Genomic DNA, 18,136 nt, shown 5'->3' with positions numbered 1-18,136 from the left:
TGTGTAATTTAATCCCAGTAAATACAGCTGTTCTGTGAAGGCCTCAGAAGTTTGTTAGAGAACATTAGGGAACAAACAGCATCACAAAGACCAAGAAACACCACAAGAAGGTCAGGGAGAAAGTGTTGAAGAAGTTTAAATAAGGGTTAGAGTATCTTTCACAACAACAAGTGCTATTTTGCAAAGAAGAATGGGCAGAAGTTAATGTGTAGATCTGCAAAGCTTTTGTGGAAACATACTTAAAAGACTTGCAGCTGTAATTGCAACTAAATGTGGTTCTACAATGTATTCATGTAGTATCCAACACACATGCTTGCAACACATTTTTTGAAACTATGCATAATTTTCAGTCTACTTCACTATCATGCAGATCATATTAAAAAAAAAAACATTAGATGCATTTAAGTTTATTTTAGTAATGTGAGGAAATGCAAGCAGGCGTTAATGGAAGTTCGAGGGGTGTGAATACTTTTGAATGGCACTGTAAGACATATATTGATGCACCTACGTATAGTTTGAAGAGATGGAAAATGAACCAAAAGAGCTAAAGAAGAATTATTTCTCATCCTGGAAAATCTGCTCTTAACACCGGTATGATGTAGGTTTTTGATTTAAATGTTTCCAGAATATAAAAATAATAGGACAGAAAACACACCAGATTAAACACAACAAAAATCAATCTAAATAAAAATTATTGGAATGTGAAGGAAGATGAAAGTGCTCAGATTGTGAAGCAGATATCTCAATCCTGCATGTTATCCCTTTTATGTGCGCTTGACCAGAGAAAAAGAAGCTCACACTTTAAATCAGGGCTTTTTTTACACCATGACCTACTGCAAGCCAAGAATTCAAAGAGCTTTTAAATAATTTTCAAGCTCCTGATCTGCAGCCTCTGCTTTTCAGGATTATTTGATATGATGTGAGTCCTGGCTGCTGCTTGCTTTAACTCCTACTGACAGTAAAAGAGCATCCACAGTAGAGAGTGGAAACAGAGGTGAAGCATAAAGACTGCAAGATGGCATCTTTCACCTGTCCGTGCACGCTCTGCTTCTCTTGGTTACAGTTTGGCCGGTATTGATTTCAAAGCATTTTCCTTAAGAGTGCACAACATCTTCGCTTGTTCGCCGGCAAACACCATTGTTCCTCGTTATATTGCACACCATGCAAAGACATGAATCCGTCACGGTAGACGGGAGTTATTATGCACTGATAACCTTCCTATTTCTAATCCAAGCAGGTTAAAAAAGAAACAAATTTTGATCTATTATGCTTTCTAGATAAGATAACAATTAACTTATCGCCCAGCCTAGACATAAGGAGCTTTTTATATCTGGTGACCCAACCCATCATAGTACTCCAGGTTGAGGCTGGTTGTCAACTTCCCTGCAGCCTAAGCCTGTGACTTGTAAGTGAAGATGTTCAACACCCCAAAATCCCCTTTCTCTGAAGAACTGACTCCAACACAAGGGGGCGTACATTGCTAAGTTTGCCTCTATTTGTCCAGTTCAGCAGAAGCAGGAACAAATTTGATCATCATGCTGACCTTGAGAGGAACTACACATAAAGTTACATTTCAAGGAATTAAGCTTATGCACTGCTGGCCAGGAGGCGTGTGGCTTTTACCACCTATATTGGATTAGGTCAATTAGGAATGTAGCCATGAAGGTTGGTCTGTTAAGTGTTCTCATGGATCCAGCAGTCATTTATCTGTTTGGAAGATATCATTCTTATGTCATTATCATTGTACATGAAAATGTTGATATAAGTGCGAGGGGAATTAAAAGGTTTCAAATCTAAGGCCAGATGGGGTTCAACCCCATTACATAATGTTTGGGTTGCAAAGCAAACTTGAAAGCAATGGTAGAATTTCAGAGTTTTATTGTCATCGTTAATGATGACAAATTATTGTCAATAATGACTATTAAATGAATTGGTTAAAATGTAGCTCCACCAGAAAGTTTTGCAAAGGTTCACACTGGACAATTATTTGCCACATTTGCCAAAATCTTTTGGGATTAAATAAACTGTATGAAAACCTCTTAACTTAAAAATTAGGTCAGTTTAGAAATTAGGTCAGTTGAATAAAAAACCAAAAACACTGATCCTAGGATTAAATTTGAAGTAGATTTGATCAAGAAATTTCAGTTTTTTCCTTTCTCAAATTCATGCCTTTGGTGGCCTACCTGATGGCCAATGCATATCCAAAATAAACTCTCTTTAAAAAGACAAAAATAAACATGTAATTGCAAATGTATAAATAAATTATTGTTGAAGCTCATTGGAACGTATCTTCTCTTCACTTCAATAAGTGGAGAGTTAGGGAATTTAGGACCACCTTTAGAAGGGGTCATGGCCCACAATCCCACCCTTGGTGGCGCCCCCGCTTTATAGGTGCATTCTTCAGTTAATTATGCCACTCATAGTAAGAGAATAATAAAATTAAATGTGAAAAAGCAGTAACGCTCTGCACATTTGTAAATAATCCACTAATTTGTGAGTACCTGTTTTTTTTAATGCGTTAAAGTGGTCACATACAAGTCCTGCAGAAAGCACCTGTCTTAGCTGGAATAAACCACAGTGAATTTACCCCAGTTTACAGCCATGCGCTCCTATAGGCTACAAGCAGGCGAGATTTAATTGGTTTGAGCTCCCAGCATATGTAAATAAAAGTGGATGGCTCCTCCTATGCACCTGATGGGGCAGTATTTACAGCTCTTTACAGCAACTACCCGGGGCACTGTTTCCAAGACCGCAGCGGCGCATCATGACACTCCGCTGGAGTTAAGCAATAAGGATTTCCGTCTTTACGCAACAAACTTTAAGGCTTGCAAATTGTTTGCTGAGGCGAGAGAGGGAGAAAAAAAAGTTTGCCAAAAGTTGTCCTCTTGTTTTCCAAGATGCCACGCTCTTTTCTGGTCAAGAAGCACATAAACTCCGCAAAGAAGCCAAATTACAGTGAGCTCGAAAGTCCAACAGGTAGGCGTAATGTTTGTTTTTTGAAGTTTAGAATGACTTTATGAAGTTGTAAAAGTTTTTTTCAATATCTTGCAGAAATATTAAATTTTTATATAATTTGGTCCAGCTCTGAAATCTGCGCTCCTAACTCACTCAGTTTTCATCCCACGCTCTTTATTCCAGTGTTCATCACGCCGCACTTCTACAAGGGCCTCCCCTTGTCAGTCATCCCCCAGCCAGAGATCCTGAGCCCGGTCGCTTACAGCCCCATCACCGTGTGGACCACCAGCAGCCTGCCGCTGTCCCCGCTGCCCAGCGACCTCTCCCCCATTTCCGGATACCCCTCATCTCTCTCCGACACCTCCTCCAAGGAGCACAGCGGCTCGGAGAGCCCTAGGAGCGATGAAGACGAGCAAATACTGCCCAAGCTCACGGACCCAAACGGGGTGGAGGTGGAGAAGTTTCAGTGCGGTCTGTGCAGCAAATCCTACTCAACTTACTCTGGACTGCTTAAGCACAAGCAGCTGCACTGCGACGCCCAGGCGAGGAAATCCTTCAGCTGTAAATACTGCGAGAAGGAGTACGTCAGTCTGGGAGCTCTTAAAATGCACATCAGGACTCACACATTGCCTTGTGTTTGCAAGATATGCGGGAAAGCTTTCTCCAGACCGTGGCTGCTCCAGGGACACATCAGGACGCACACGGGTGAGTGGATGGAGAGTCAAGACTTGGCCTTTTGGGTTAGGGAAGCAGCACATACACCTAGATGTAGTTTGATTTAATAAACTTAACTAATTATGCTTGTGTTTTTATTTTATCAAGTTCTGACTGACTGAGAATAAATTATGGCCTAAGAGTTTGTTGTGCATCCTCATAAAGCCTTTGTAACCATTTCTGCTTCCACAGGTGAGAAGCCCTTCTCCTGCCCACATTGCAACCGTGCGTTTGCGGACAGGTCCAACCTCAGGGCTCACCTACAGACCCATTCGGATGTGAAAAAATATCAGTGCAAGAACTGCTCCAAAACCTTCTCCAGGATGTCTCTTCTTCACAAGCATGAGGAATCTGGCTGTTGTACAGCCCACTGAACTGGGAATACATTTCTGTGCCTTTAGTGCTTTTTTCACCAAGGCTGCGAAAAGGTGTCAGGAAATTACACCAAATATCATATAACACGCAGACTCATTTTGTCCTGCAGGCGGTCTATTTCATTTCAAACTGAGAAATAGCTCAGCGAACACATGTTTCTCTTTTTTTTTCAATCAGTGTTCCTGATTGCAATCAGTGTCGAGCTTTTATCGAACCGTGTACCAACCTACCTGTGCTATTCATGCACTTTCTGCTTGTTCAGAAAGTTTTCCAGGCCTACACAATGTAATCTTCAGTGTTTGTACCAACCTTCTTACACAAGGGTTAACCAGAAGCTGCCATATGATAGGCAGTAAAACTGTAAACCAATGTAATACTAAAGCCATTGCTACATAGGGAACAAGTGCAAACTTAGATGTAGGGAGATTATGATTAACTTTTGCACAGTCTGTAGAAACAGTTTGCCAGCACTCAAATATAGCAGAACAAGTGCCTCATTGTTACTCTGCAATGTTACGTATTTTTCAGCAAAAGGGTGCCTTTTTTATATATTTTTTTATATATTGAATGTAAGTGTGACTGAGATGATTGTACATTAACAGTGAAAGCTGTGATGCTGAATGATTTTGATATTTTCCTATTTTTTATGACACTTTTAGAAATAAATGACGTTTTTGTATAATTCCTTTGGCATCCTCCGATTTGCTTTTCATCTCCAAGGCTCTCTGCAGCTCTTTCAGACTGGAAGCACTCAGCTGGATTTACTGATTGTCACACACTTCAAAAGGGGAAAAAGCATGCGGAGGAAAAAAAAAGAGGAATAAGAAAGTAAAGGATATTTAATCTATCTTGCACCATCTCTTGTTATGGAGTTGTTAAAAAATGAGAAGCAAGGTGACTCAGCTTCTGTTTCAGGCCTGAACCTGTTCCCTGTGAACCTGTCCAGACATCAAACAACCTTGAAATTTAACACATACTAGCTATATTGATCTGCACTCACTTGTTATACCCTCTCCAGGGTCCTTGACTCTATCTTTGCTCAAAGATGTGCTCAGCTGAAAGAGATAGTATATGATAAAGTAAAAATGTATGCCATGAAAGTATAGCTTAAAATACATTTAAGATTTTTTATGTTTTTTTAAATCTTAAAGCTCAATCACTGCAGGGAGAAGGGGTGTTCCAAATCAAGATTCTAATATATTTTCATCAAAAGATCAAATTTGCGTTTGCTTTGACGACCTCCTTGTGTTCTGGGGTACTTGGCATGAAGGATTAAATAGATTATCTCTGGCTACATTTTGTTACCATATGCTATCTTGCAGCAGAAAGAGATTAAACTACAAAAAGCACAATGCCTTGAGGAATACAGTCAAAGCCAAATGTAGTCTAACAAACCCCAAACTGTGTTTCTGTTTGCACCAATGCCCAATAGCTGCTGACCTAAAAGATGTGATCTGACAAACAAGACACTTGTTTTTGAGCTGCGAAGAGGCTGAACCACCCTGTAGGTATATTCTCTCTCTTTTCTGTGAGTCACCAGCGAGCTATTCCAGGTGCTTGCCTCTGATTGGACTTGTTAGCTTTGGGGGCTCTTCAACCTTGCTTGAAAAGCAGGTGCAGTGAGCAAGACACAAACTCACAGCCATGGTCCAACTGACACAGCAGATACCTGAACCATGACCTAATCTGCACATGGCGCAAGCAAGCAGGTCCTATTAATCACATCATAAAAGTAAAGTACCATCAAGAGGGCACTTTAAACTTTCACAACCACTTTCGATCCTCACTGCGCTTTGGAGGGTTTTTATATCTCTCTCCATCCATTGGCTGAACTTAATCTTACTAGTAACAAAGAGGAAAGGAAATTTGAATGTTATAACGCCTGTTAGCTTTATAATCTGGCTTAATTTTCTTTTACAGCTCTTATTAATTGCCTCACTGGTTTCTCAGATAATAACAGCAATGTGTTAACCCACCACCAAACCCCCCACCTCACCCAAACAAGAACATTTCATTTAACAGTATAGCGGGATGAGATGGGGAGAGAAGGTGCAGGAACCCATGTGTTTGAAGCACTCAGCTATTAGGGGATGTGTTGAAGAGAGGGAGAGCCAATATTTGCCAGGTTGCGGGGACTGCTAATAGTCACGTTATTGTGTTAAAATCTTTACGATGCCAAATACAGGTAGAGGAGATGCCCTGTGGGTGTTTATGCAATTAGGTTAGAAACAGGGGAATTTGTGAGGAGGTATGGCGTAAAGGCAGGCAAATTTGATTTCCAAGAATAAGACTGATTGGATTTAAGCAAATCTGACAGATGAAGTGTCTGAAATTGCTCAGTTTGTTGCTTTGCATTGTTTTCTTGGAAAATCTATATGCTGATATTCGGATGGAGGTTTGACAGTTTTAGAGACCAGTCACCCCCACTTACATGGGAACAACTTACCCTTACAGTAGTTACTTGGAACCCCCACCAGGAAAGCATCCAGGCCTGAAAATCTTTCCTGAGAAAAGCTTAAAAGAGACAAAAATAGAGTTTTAGGGGTTCACCTAGAGACCAGTCTTATTGGTTCTGAGTGCATGTTTAGAAAATCAAACCAATCCACAACTCATACAATGAAATTGGTATGTTTTAGGACTTTATTTGAGTCATTTATCTTAATAAACGCACATACAATTTGGGCTCACAACAGGCTGCTTGATTTACCATTTTATTCTATTGACATTACAATGTCATTAACTGAAGATTAAAGTTGAATATTATTTCTCAAAATCTATTTGGTTAATAAGGGATCTATTATGTCACTTTATTAGGTACACCAGGTTCAATAGCCTGTAAACACAAATAGCTAATCAGACAATCACATGATAGCGACTCAATGCATTTAAACATCTAGAGATGTTGAAGACAACTTGCTAAAGTTCAAACTGGGCTTTAGAGTGAGGAAGAAAGGAGATTAGGGGACTTTAAACATTGACCGGTTGTTCCTGGGTGGACTGGTATGAGTATTTCAGAAACTGCTGATCTACTGGGATTTCATTTCTCAACCACCCAGAAAAGGAACAGCAAAAAAAGGAAAATGTCTGGTGAGTGGGGGTTTGGATGAAAATGCCTCGTTGAAGTCAGAGGTCAGACAAGAAAGAGTTAAGGCTACAATCTGTACAGTCTCACAAAAGTTGCATGTCAACAAATTTGAAAAAACGTTGTCTGGTTCAATAAATCTTCATTTTAGCTGCAACATTCCAAACGTAGCATAAAGATTTGGCCTCCATCCTGCCTTGAATCAACATGTAAGACTGTTAGAGGGGATGTAATTGTTTGGGGAATATTGGCTTGATACACTTTGCCCCCCTCAGTATCAATTGAGCATATTTGAAATACATAACAATAAAACAAATCATTAGTCTAAAAAATAAAAGACGGACCTTAGCTTTCCTAAGTATAGTTGCTGACTAACTCCGTCCCTGTATAACCACAATGTGCCAATCCTCTGATGGCTACTTCCAGCAGGTTAATGCACCATGTCACAATGCACAAATCATCTCAGTTCTCAAATTTGTTTCTTGACGATGAGGTCACCAGACCTCAATCCTACAGGGCATTTTTGGGATGTAGTGGAAAAGAAGATTTGCATCATGGATGTGCAGCAGACAACTCTGCAGCAAATTTGTCAAGCTGTTGTGTCAATATTGACCCAGATCCCTGAGAAATGTTTCCAGCACCTTGTTGAATCTATGCCACAAAGAATTGAAGCTGTTCTGAAGGCAAAAGAGGGCCCAACCCAGTACTAACAATCTGCACCTAATAAAGTGGTGTGGGAGCTTATTTGGAGATTTATCTCTATGCTGTTTAGGGAAAACATTTTCACTTGTAGGTTATTTTTATTTAAACAATTGTCTCCAGCAAGCTCATATGTTTTAGAAGAGTATGCTTTATTAAGCTAGAGCCATACACACAATGATATTCAACTTGCTCTTATGAAGGATAATGAGAAGGGTAAATAGCTGACTCTTAACAGATAAAGTTCAAAATGAAATATTATAGATTAATGGACACATTTGTTCACCTCTGATTTAAATGAAACATGGTGTTACGAGTTTGTTGGCATACAATGATTTAGACTTATGGCTGAATTAATCACACCATTAATTTTATTACATGCATTTTATCACATGATAAATAAAAGTCCTCAGTATGCACATCTAGACTGCCCAGGGCAACATAAAGATCCAGCCTCAAAGAAGACAGTGAGGCATGTGAAGTGTGGGATGACTCCCCAAAAACCTTCTGACTTTATGGTGAATCAAGGAGCACGATTCCTTTATGACCATCAAGTAGAACAAATACAATTAAGGGCGTTCTTTGAGGTCTCACTGTGTTAGCCGGGAAGTGATCCTCAGCACTTCTCATAACCCTACCACATCAGAAACGAGATGATTGTGCTTTCCTTTCAATCCAACCGCCTGAAGGAATCTTTTTTAACCAGTTTATTGAATGCCTTCTTCTCTTTAAAGATGATTCCTGAACAATGCTATTTCTTTGAATGTCTGGTTTAACTACTTAAAAAGGTGGATTAATTGGAGGTTTTTTGTTAGCTTATTCCATCAAAGTTTTGCTGTATGTCTTGTGTTTTATTATAAATTTAATTCCTGCATCTCAAGCCTACATGATAATCAGTGTGATTCCTTCAAGAGTTGATTATATTACATTTCACAGAAGAAAATGATTTATCTGAAGGGCTTAAAAACTGCTGCTTAAATAAATTGTTTCACAGTCGAAGGAAGAAAGGAAGCTGACTTTCTGTTTGATGAGCAGCAGACTGCCTTCATGTTCCAAGAAATAGTGGTTGACCCCCCATGTAGGTCAAAAATTATTTGACTTTGGTGTCTCATTTAGAGAACAAACGTCAAGCAGCCAATAGAGACTGACAAGGCTCTGTTGTCCTAATCAGTTTTCTCTGTGGCGTTTTTTTTTTTTTTTTTTGCTTTCCTTTTGATGTCAGCTGTCAAAGAATCCTGTGGTCATGTTTACTAGATTGTATTTTCTGCTAAATGCTTAACCAACAAGAAATCACTTGACCACAGCTCTAAATGAGGATCCCTGCAAACAGCGAACAATCTTTTTTAAGTTTATCATAAAGTGGATTTTTGGTATTTTAAAGAGAGCAAAAATTGAATACTTTAATAGTAAAGATACAAGACACTAATTTCATAAGTTGTTTACATCCTGCTTAATGTTTACACACACTACATGCCAGCCTTTTTTCCCTTACTTTCTGGCATTAAATCAAACTAAACGTTTCTTGTCTTTAGTCAGTTAGGATTACTAAATCTATTTCCCTTTGCTAAATGCATATCCTTTCACATCTTGTCACAATAGTTTGCGGGAAGTTCGACCCATTCCTCCAAACAGAAAGACTGTAACTGAGACAGGTTTGTTGGCCTCACACACCTTTTCTTCCCACAAATTTCCTGTGGGATTGAGATCAGTGGTCACAAAGACCTTACATTTTGGTTTCATTAGACAACAGGACCTATGCTTCTTGCTTTGAGCTGACTAAAGAAAATACTACCTCCGCTGCACAGCTATTATCATACTATAATACCTTAATTTCACAGCTATTGCAACCAGTTTAACACAGTCATAAATTCAGGATTTGCAGGTATTCACACATCTAGTACTCTACAGTAGAAGAGACACATGTTGTTGTTTAACAGTAAGCAAAAGTAAATCTAACGTTTGAGTTAGCCATTGCCAGAGTGAAATTCACTTACATTATTTTTGATCTTTCCCTGTACAGAACCAAAGCTGCTAATATAAAATCTGTGAATAGATTTATTTTTGGATCCCTATTCCACCAAACTATTTGGAGATAAATTACAAAAACAACAACAACAACAACAACAACAAAAAAACATGACTACAGAGCAATTTAATAAAAAAAAGAATACAGTGGAAAAATAAATTTTTTTTAGGAAGTGAAACACATTACATAGATTAATTACACATAGATTCATGTTTTCAAGCCTTTATTTCTGTTTACTGTGATGATTTTCCATTTAAAGCTAACGAAAACATGACTTTTATATTAGAATATTACATCAGACCAATGAAAACATTTTTATTACTGATATGTAGAAAAAGTATGTTTAATACCTTTGTAAAGGTTGTTATTTTCAAAGGCTAATTTTAATCTGACAAGCAATCCTCATCGGGACGCATATTCTAATTTATTGAACATGACTGTACATGAACGTAAACCACAAATCTCACCAAATTTAACACCAGTTAGGCTAAAATAGGTCCTCATGTCTAAATGTCGCTGCAAAGCTGAATTAGACTATCTACTGTAAAAATGTTTGATTATATAGGGTTGATCTGTTCTTCTGAATGTAAAGCAACATTGTCCCATGTTTCCTCATAGAGACCTCTAAAAACTATTCTGACAGAGTTTAACGTAACTAATTTTCATTTTAATTGAACAGATCCATGAAGATTCAGATTTGAACATTTCTACATATTTTGAACTAATTCAACATTGCAAACCAGCAAACCCACTTCTCTACTAATAAAACTATAAAAACGTTTAGCTTTTTTGATATTTACAGATATTTGATGCATAATCGATTATCTTTTCATAGTAAAAAAAAACCTAAATGTCTTGAAGGTTTATTGGCCTTCTCCAAACTTGTATGGATAAATTCTAAATTGTACCTGTCTTCTCATAATTTTCTTTCTTTCCATTTTGAATTTATCTTTAATATTTCATAGTTAGTCAGTAAGCCAAGTCTCAAAATACACAAGACTACTCATTCTGTGTCATACACAGTCTTTGGAAAGTAAGTACACAGATGTCACTTCATTTGGAAGGTGTTTCTATCACCTTGCAAGTCTCCAGAGTAAAGCCCCTCTTCTTTATATCCTACACAAGCATGAACTATATCCACACATCTACTGTCCTCTCTGCATATCAAGACAAAACCCTGACAACCCCAAAGAGTCTACTGCTGGAGTGATATGAATTTGCTGGCACCCATAGAGGGAAAAGTCTGCTTTTAATTTGAATAATGATGATGACATTCTTTGAAAAGCGGGTACAGCAAATTGCTCATTTTTAATCCTTTTAGACCTCAGAACTACCTTTGATACCGTTGATCATCCAATTTACATTTTAATGCTGTGAGCACTGGGTGATATTATCTGTCATATGATTAACTGATTCACCTCCCAACACTCAAAGGGAAACTGTGGTTTCACAGATGGAAATTCTCCTTGTTTTTGGTGGACGTGATAACAGGAATTCCTCACGGCACATTCTTCTTAACCATTTGTTTCACACACACTTTCTACATAATTATTTTTCAAGGTCTTCAAATAAATGCTCAAACTGTTTTGATCCAAGCATCCACACCACTGATATTCTTGGTAGGGCAACTTTGTTTTCACTTTCTTGATCAATTTATTGTTTCTAAGTACTTAAGTAGTGTATATACAATCTAGCTGTATTAACCTGGACTATTTAAAGGTTTATTTCTGGGATAAATAATAATCCAACAAAGTAATTTAAGGGCTGTTGCTACCATTAACAGTGTGTTCTTTTTTTTAGTAGAAGGTTCTCCAGGAGTAGTGCTTTTATGTTAGTCTGTGTCTAATTGTTCTTCCCTCAACCCTCGCATGTTGCAGCAGATGGCCACTCATACTGATCTGAGGTATCGTCCTGTTAAAAGGGATCTACTCCTCTCCATTCACCCAACATACCTGCTCAAGGTCAGGAACTGCTGCCAAATCAATGACTAGATGCAATTGGTCAGGCTTCCATAGATAAATCTGCCACGAGGTGACAGTTGTTGTGAATTTGCCAATATATAAATTTAATGATCAGAATTGAACACCCACCACGATAGATTTTTATACTTATGCATTTCTATACCTTTAAAAGAACAATAACAAAACAAAATTTTTAGCTTCAAAGCATTATAAACAGAGCACCTCTTTCTGAGAGAAGCAGAATTTACAATGTTATCCTCCATATAGAAGTTAATAGTCATAAGGCTAAGGTTACTTTTAAAGTAGATGAAGATGATAATTATTTATATCTATCTATCTATCTATCTATCTATCTATCTATCTATCTATCTATCTATCTATCTATCTATCTATCTATCTATCTATCTATCTATCTATCTATCTATCTATCTATCTATCTATCTATCTATCTATCTATCTATCTATCTATCTATCTATCTATCTATCTATCTATCTATCTATCTACCTCTACATATATATATATATATCTATATATACAAATTATTGTTATTATTATTATGACATTCAGACAATATAACATGTTAACATGTTACTTTCTGGGGAAGGTTTGACAGCTATCAGAAGTTTGAATTGATAACACATTAGTTCCAGATATGCTTTATGTGTTCAAGCAGGTAGGTTGTTAGGTGAAGCTTATCATGATGATTTCTTTTCTAATATAAAAGCATCTGGCTGCAGTAAAGGACAGTATAATCATTATTCACAATGAAAAAGCCTGAAAAGCAAAGTAAGTCTCAAACATTTTACAAGCACTAAGTGAATATCTTGTAAGAAAAAAAATTGCTGATTCTGCACAGCAAGATATCAGAATCGAACGTACTGTATGCACACAAAAACTAATGTGCATTAAGGTTAACTCGGTGGACGTAAGTTTTGCTGCTGAAATCTCTGTTTGCAATTACATGCTACTGGACGCAACCTATAGGTGTAAACGTGCCAAGATAAACTTCTGTTGCAGCATCATACTGGCTGTGTTTTTCTTCTTTATCTTCTTTTAAAAATCAAATGTCATCAGAGCATCTTTGCATTGGCAATTTGCAGATTGGTCCCACTGTCAGGCTAAATAATACCCCTTTAGATTGAGAAACGTGCTTCATGAGTCTGTCAAAGCAACTGCATTTAGTATTTCAGAAATGTTTAACTTTTGCTGCTCCTTTTGTTCAGTTACATAGAAGTGGGAAAGCCACAGTAAGTGTGGAATTATTTGAAGGAAAGAATGAAATGAGATAAAATACTGTGACATTTACACCATTTCCTTACAGTATGCTGTGTTATGCTGTGTAACGGTTGTGTAAGACAATGGAATTAATGGGAGTAGCTGAAAATCTCCTTTTTACATTAAAATGGGTACTGAAGAGTTTGTTTTCCCATTTAATTGTGCTTATTCAGGGGAGGTGTTAGTTCAACATTAACATGACCTTTTTCACTAACATACTGCGTTTTAGTCATTGTATTGTCTGTGGTACAACTGCCAAGATCTAAATGTTTATTCAGTGTAAAAAACAAAAACCCCTAAACTAACAAATATAGGGTTGGCGTAAACCAACCAATAACATTTTTTGCAGTTTGCTCACAAACAATAGGTATATCAAAGATAAATCAATATAACAGCTTGTGTGTACAGGGGTTGGACAATGAAACTGAAACACCTGTCATTTTAGTGTGGGAGGTTTCATGGCTAAATTGGACCAGCCTGGTAGCCAGTCTTCATTGATTGCACATTGCACCAGTAAGAGCAGAGTGTGAAGGTTCAATTAGCAGGGTAAGAGCACAGTTTTGCTCAAAATATTGAAATGCACACAACATTATGGGTGACATACCAGAGTTCAAAAGAGGACAAATTGTTGGTGCACGTCTTGCTGACGCATCTGTGACCAAGACAGCAAGTCTTTGTGATGTATCAAGAGCCACGGTATCCAGGGTAACGTCAGCATACCACCAAGAAGGACGAACCACATCCAACAGGATTAACTGTGGACGCAAGAGGAAGCTGTCTGAAAGGGATGTTCGGGTGCTAACCCGGATTGTATCCAAAAAACATAAAACCACGGCTGCCCAAATCACGGCAGAATTAAATGTGCACCTCAACTCTCCTGTTTCCACCAGAACTGTCCGTCTGGAGCTCCACAGGGTCAATATACACGGCCGCGCTGCTATAGCCAAACCTTTGGTCAATCATGCCAATGCCAAACGTCAGTTTCAATGGTGCAAGGAGCGCAAATCTTGGGCTGTGGACAATGTGAAACATGTATTGTTCTCTGATGAGTCCACCTTTACTGTTTTCCCCACATCCGGGAGAATTACGGTGTGGAGAAGCCCCAAAGAAGCGTACCACCCAGACTGTTGCATGGCCAGAGTGAAGCATGGGGGTGGATCAGTGATGGTTTGGGCTGCCATATCATGGCATTCCCTTGGCCCAATACTTGTGCTAGATGGGCGCGTCACTGCCAAGGACTACCGAACCATTCTTGAGGACCATGTGCATCCAATGGTTCAAACATTGTATCCTGATAGCGGTGCTGTGTATCAGTATGACAATGCACCAATACACACAGCAAGACTGGTGAAAGATTGGTTTGATGAACATGAAAGTGAAGTTGAACATCTCCCATGGCCTGCACAGTCACCAGATCTAAATATTATTGAGCCACTTTGGGGTGTTTTGGAGGAGCGAGTCAGGAAACGTTTTCCTCCACCAGTATCACGTAGTGACCTGGCCACTATCCTACAAGAAGAATGGCTTAAAATCCCTCTGACCATTGTGCAGGACTTGTATATGTCATTCACAAGGCGAATTAACGTTGTATTGGCTACAAAAGGAGGCCAATACACCATACTAATAAATTATTGTGGTCTAAAACCAGGTATTTCAGTTTCATTATCCAACCCCTGTACTTAGCGTGCTTATTTTTGTCTGATGGTTTGTCTGATGAAGTGGTTTGATGAAACATTCAACTGTGACAAAAAAGAAAAAATAGTAGAAATCTCTTTCAGGCTACTGTACCTACCAAATAGGCACATGTGAGTGTTTGGCCCTGCAGGATCTTTTTAGATAACTCCATGCAGCTTGTGAGTTCCACATTACCACATTAGTGGGTCTCCACGTTTAGATGTGATTACGCCACTTCACACTCAACTCTGCTCTGAGCAACAAATTAAGGGAGGGAAGGTCTAAGCAAATTGCATATTTGTCTGCTGTTTGGATCCAATCAAACTGTGCCTGCATTCATTCACACCCAGGTAAGGAAAATAAATTACAAAATAAAGAGACTTGAGAAGACAAATGGAAAAGAAGACTAGCATCTAATTGTGCAGCTGTGTCCCAGCAAATATATTTCATTTAATATTCTCCTTCTGTTTATTGGTTGTAGGAAGGCATGGTGCATAGGTGTATTTTGTTTCAATCTATTACATGCTGTGAATATAGAAAATATCAGAAGTCACTTTTTATAAAGTCTAATGACAAGTTGATTAAAGGTAAAAGCTATCACCCTTTATTCAATTTACCTACCAAATACATACCAAAGTATGATATCAGGCAGTAGATGAGTTCCAGATTGATTGAAAGGCAAATTATGAGCTAGTTTCGTGCACATTCATTGCAATATATTTTGACCACTGATTATCTCTGAGTACTGTTAGCGGGGCACATGTAAGTGGCTGAGTGTGATCTGAACACTAAGAGGCCAGCAGACCGAGTCAGTGACCTAATTATGATGAATCAGGGCTGTGGAAAGCTGTCAGACTACAAGTCTTTTCTAAAGGGGTTTTATGCTCCACGGAAACAAAATGCACAACCTCAACAACACAGCAGAGCAAGGTGAAGGAAAAATCAGGTCATTTATCCTTTTTGTGTTAGCTGAAAAAAAAGGAACAGATTTATTTATTTTTTAACATACAATTCAGAGATTAATACTGTGAATTGTTGACTACTGCCGTAGTAAACTGATATTTTTAAACTGTAACTTACAACAGCAATGTCAGGGTTATACAGTAAAAAACAATCAGCTGCCAGTTACTTTAACTCAAAGTAATGACTGGAAATCATGGAACGCTGTGTCCAAATGAAACAAAATCCGAATACCAGCACCTCCAAAGCTAGCTGGGGGATTTTTTATGCTGGACTGTTTCTTAGATAAATGAGGCAACATCCTATACTTTAGCTGGAGATGGATCCCTGGCAAGTTCACAAACATTTTATGGACAGTACTTAGAGATTTAGTCATGTATAAGCTCACTTTGCCTTTTCTTTTGGTAAACATACTGTGCCTTGAATACGTATTTGGTTTTCTCTATTTTATTTGGGGGTGAAGGAGGCACAACACACTTTTAAAAACCGTGTATTACTTTCTGTGTTGGGGTTTCACAAAATGACAAAAAATGTTTTGTGAATATGTATACTTTTAGCAAGCAGTGTAAACATTCCTCAACAGCTTTGTTTAATTCCTCTTCCACATATTCATGAATATGCAGATTACCCGCAACTCTGTGTTGATTGATTTGCTGATTACAGCTGCTCAGACACTGTTGTTGCCTTTGCGGGACAACATTAACAAGAAGTAAATATTAAGCAGCTCCAGTTCAAGGCCTAAACCTGCAAGTGGATGGGCCTAGCTCCGTCTCTTTGTGTGTTAGCGGAAGAACCAAATGCAGGCAGGAGGCAGGCAAAATCCAGAGATAAGTGAAGGATTTAATAAAATAAAGAGTCCAAAACGTAAATAACGAAGCAACAAAGGCATCAATAGAATTCAAGTGAATGCATTCTGGGAAGAGTGATTAGTGAAACAATGAACAGGTAAGTCTAATTAAGTTAAGGAGCTGCAGCTGTGGGGGAGCATAAACTGAAGAGAGAATGGATATCATTTACACAGAGAATAGGTAAAAACTACAAACAGAGAAGAAAATTATCGAACAAGATAAGCATAGGAAAAATCACGAAAGAGTAAAACAAAAATTAAATGGAATATGAGTAAATAGAAGAAACTACCAAAATGTAAGATAAACTCAAAGGACAAAACTTTAAAACCAAAGTGACAAAACCGAACCTGGAAGAAGAAATCTCTGTCTTATACCATAACTTTGTTTTGTTAGTCTGTAAACCAAAGGTGGGATTGATCAGCCTCATCAGTAACTGCTTATTCTGCTCTGACATGTCCTCCAGCAGACAGTCACTGCTTCGATCTACATCCTCTTCATATCCTTGAGCGAGTCACTGAACTCCTTCACTGCTTCTGACATGTTTATTTATGTGTGACTAAAGAAGAAAAAGTGCTCCCTATTTAATACATCCATCCATTTTTATGCTATACCCACTGTACCCTCGGAGGGTCGCAACTAATATAAGGTCAGTATGTTGTGTTTTGAAAACCAACCAGGATCCATGTGAAAAAGTAATTGCCCCCAATTGTTAAGTCCCATATTAAATTTAATTAACCACATTCTTAAAAAAGTAAAGTTAAACTCAATTAGCCCAGGTCAACCAGTTATTAGGTTTATGGGGCATATAATTCCAAACCTAAGCCCTGTGGGTTTGGTTAGTATTTTCCCTTATAAATGACAATATAATTTGAAAAGTGTTTTTTTATGTACTCTGGTTATCTTTGATATTAAAAGTGTCCTTAATGAGCTGAACATGTAAATGTGACAACAGACATAAACAGATGAAATTTTGAGGAGTAAATCAGAATCAGAATCAGAATCAGCTTTATTGCCAAGTTCGTACACACAAACAAGGAATTTGACGCCGGTACACTTTACTCTTTTGTTCTGTTTTTGCATTACAGAATATGCAAATTTACAATGTACAATATACACATATGTAATAAAAGGTGCATTTGCAACATCTGTATGCTGTTGTTTTGTACTCCTATTAAATGTTCATCAGAGAAACAGCCTGGGGGAAGAAACTGTCTCTGTGGCGGCTGGTTTTAGTAAACAGTGCTCTGTAGAGGCGGCCTGAAGGTAAAACTCTAAACAGTTTATGTGCAGGGTGTGTGGGGTCTGCAGAGATTTTAGCAGCTCTTTTCCTGACCCTAGACCTGTATAAGTCCTGGATGGAGGGAAGGTCAGCCATGATTATTCTCTCTGCAGTCCTGATTATTTGTTGCAGTCTGCTCCTGTCCTGTTTTGTGGATGAGCCAAACCACACTGAGATGGATGGAGAAAGGACAGACTGAATGATGGCAGTGTAGAAGATGACCAGCAGCTCCTGTGGAAGGTTGAACTTCTTGAGTTGCCTCAGGAAGTACAGTCTCTGCTGGGCCT

At 38.3% G+C, this 18,136-nt stretch overlaps 1 protein-coding gene across 1 annotated transcript; it reads left to right on the top strand.

The window, feature by feature from the left end:
- Positions 1-2,682: 2,682 nt before the first annotated feature.
- snai2 (snail family zinc finger 2) lies at positions 2,683-4,726 on the top strand. Its single transcript, XM_047367362.1, has 3 exons — positions 2,683-2,976; positions 3,139-3,660; positions 3,862-4,726. Exons 1-3 carry the CDS (start codon positions 2,898-2,900, stop codon positions 4,041-4,043), a joined length of 783 nt encoding a protein of 260 aa, XP_047223318.1. The 5' UTR covers positions 2,683-2,897; the 3' UTR covers positions 4,044-4,726.
- The last annotated feature ends 13,410 nt before the right edge of the window (positions 4,727-18,136 follow it).

Source organism: Girardinichthys multiradiatus, chromosome 6, assembly GCF_021462225.1.
Source record: "Girardinichthys multiradiatus isolate DD_20200921_A chromosome 6, DD_fGirMul_XY1, whole genome shotgun sequence".
In the NCBI taxonomy this organism is placed as follows: domain Eukaryota; kingdom Metazoa; phylum Chordata; class Actinopteri; order Cyprinodontiformes; family Goodeidae; genus Girardinichthys; species Girardinichthys multiradiatus.
This window is presented reverse-complemented; position numbering and strand designations above follow the sequence as displayed.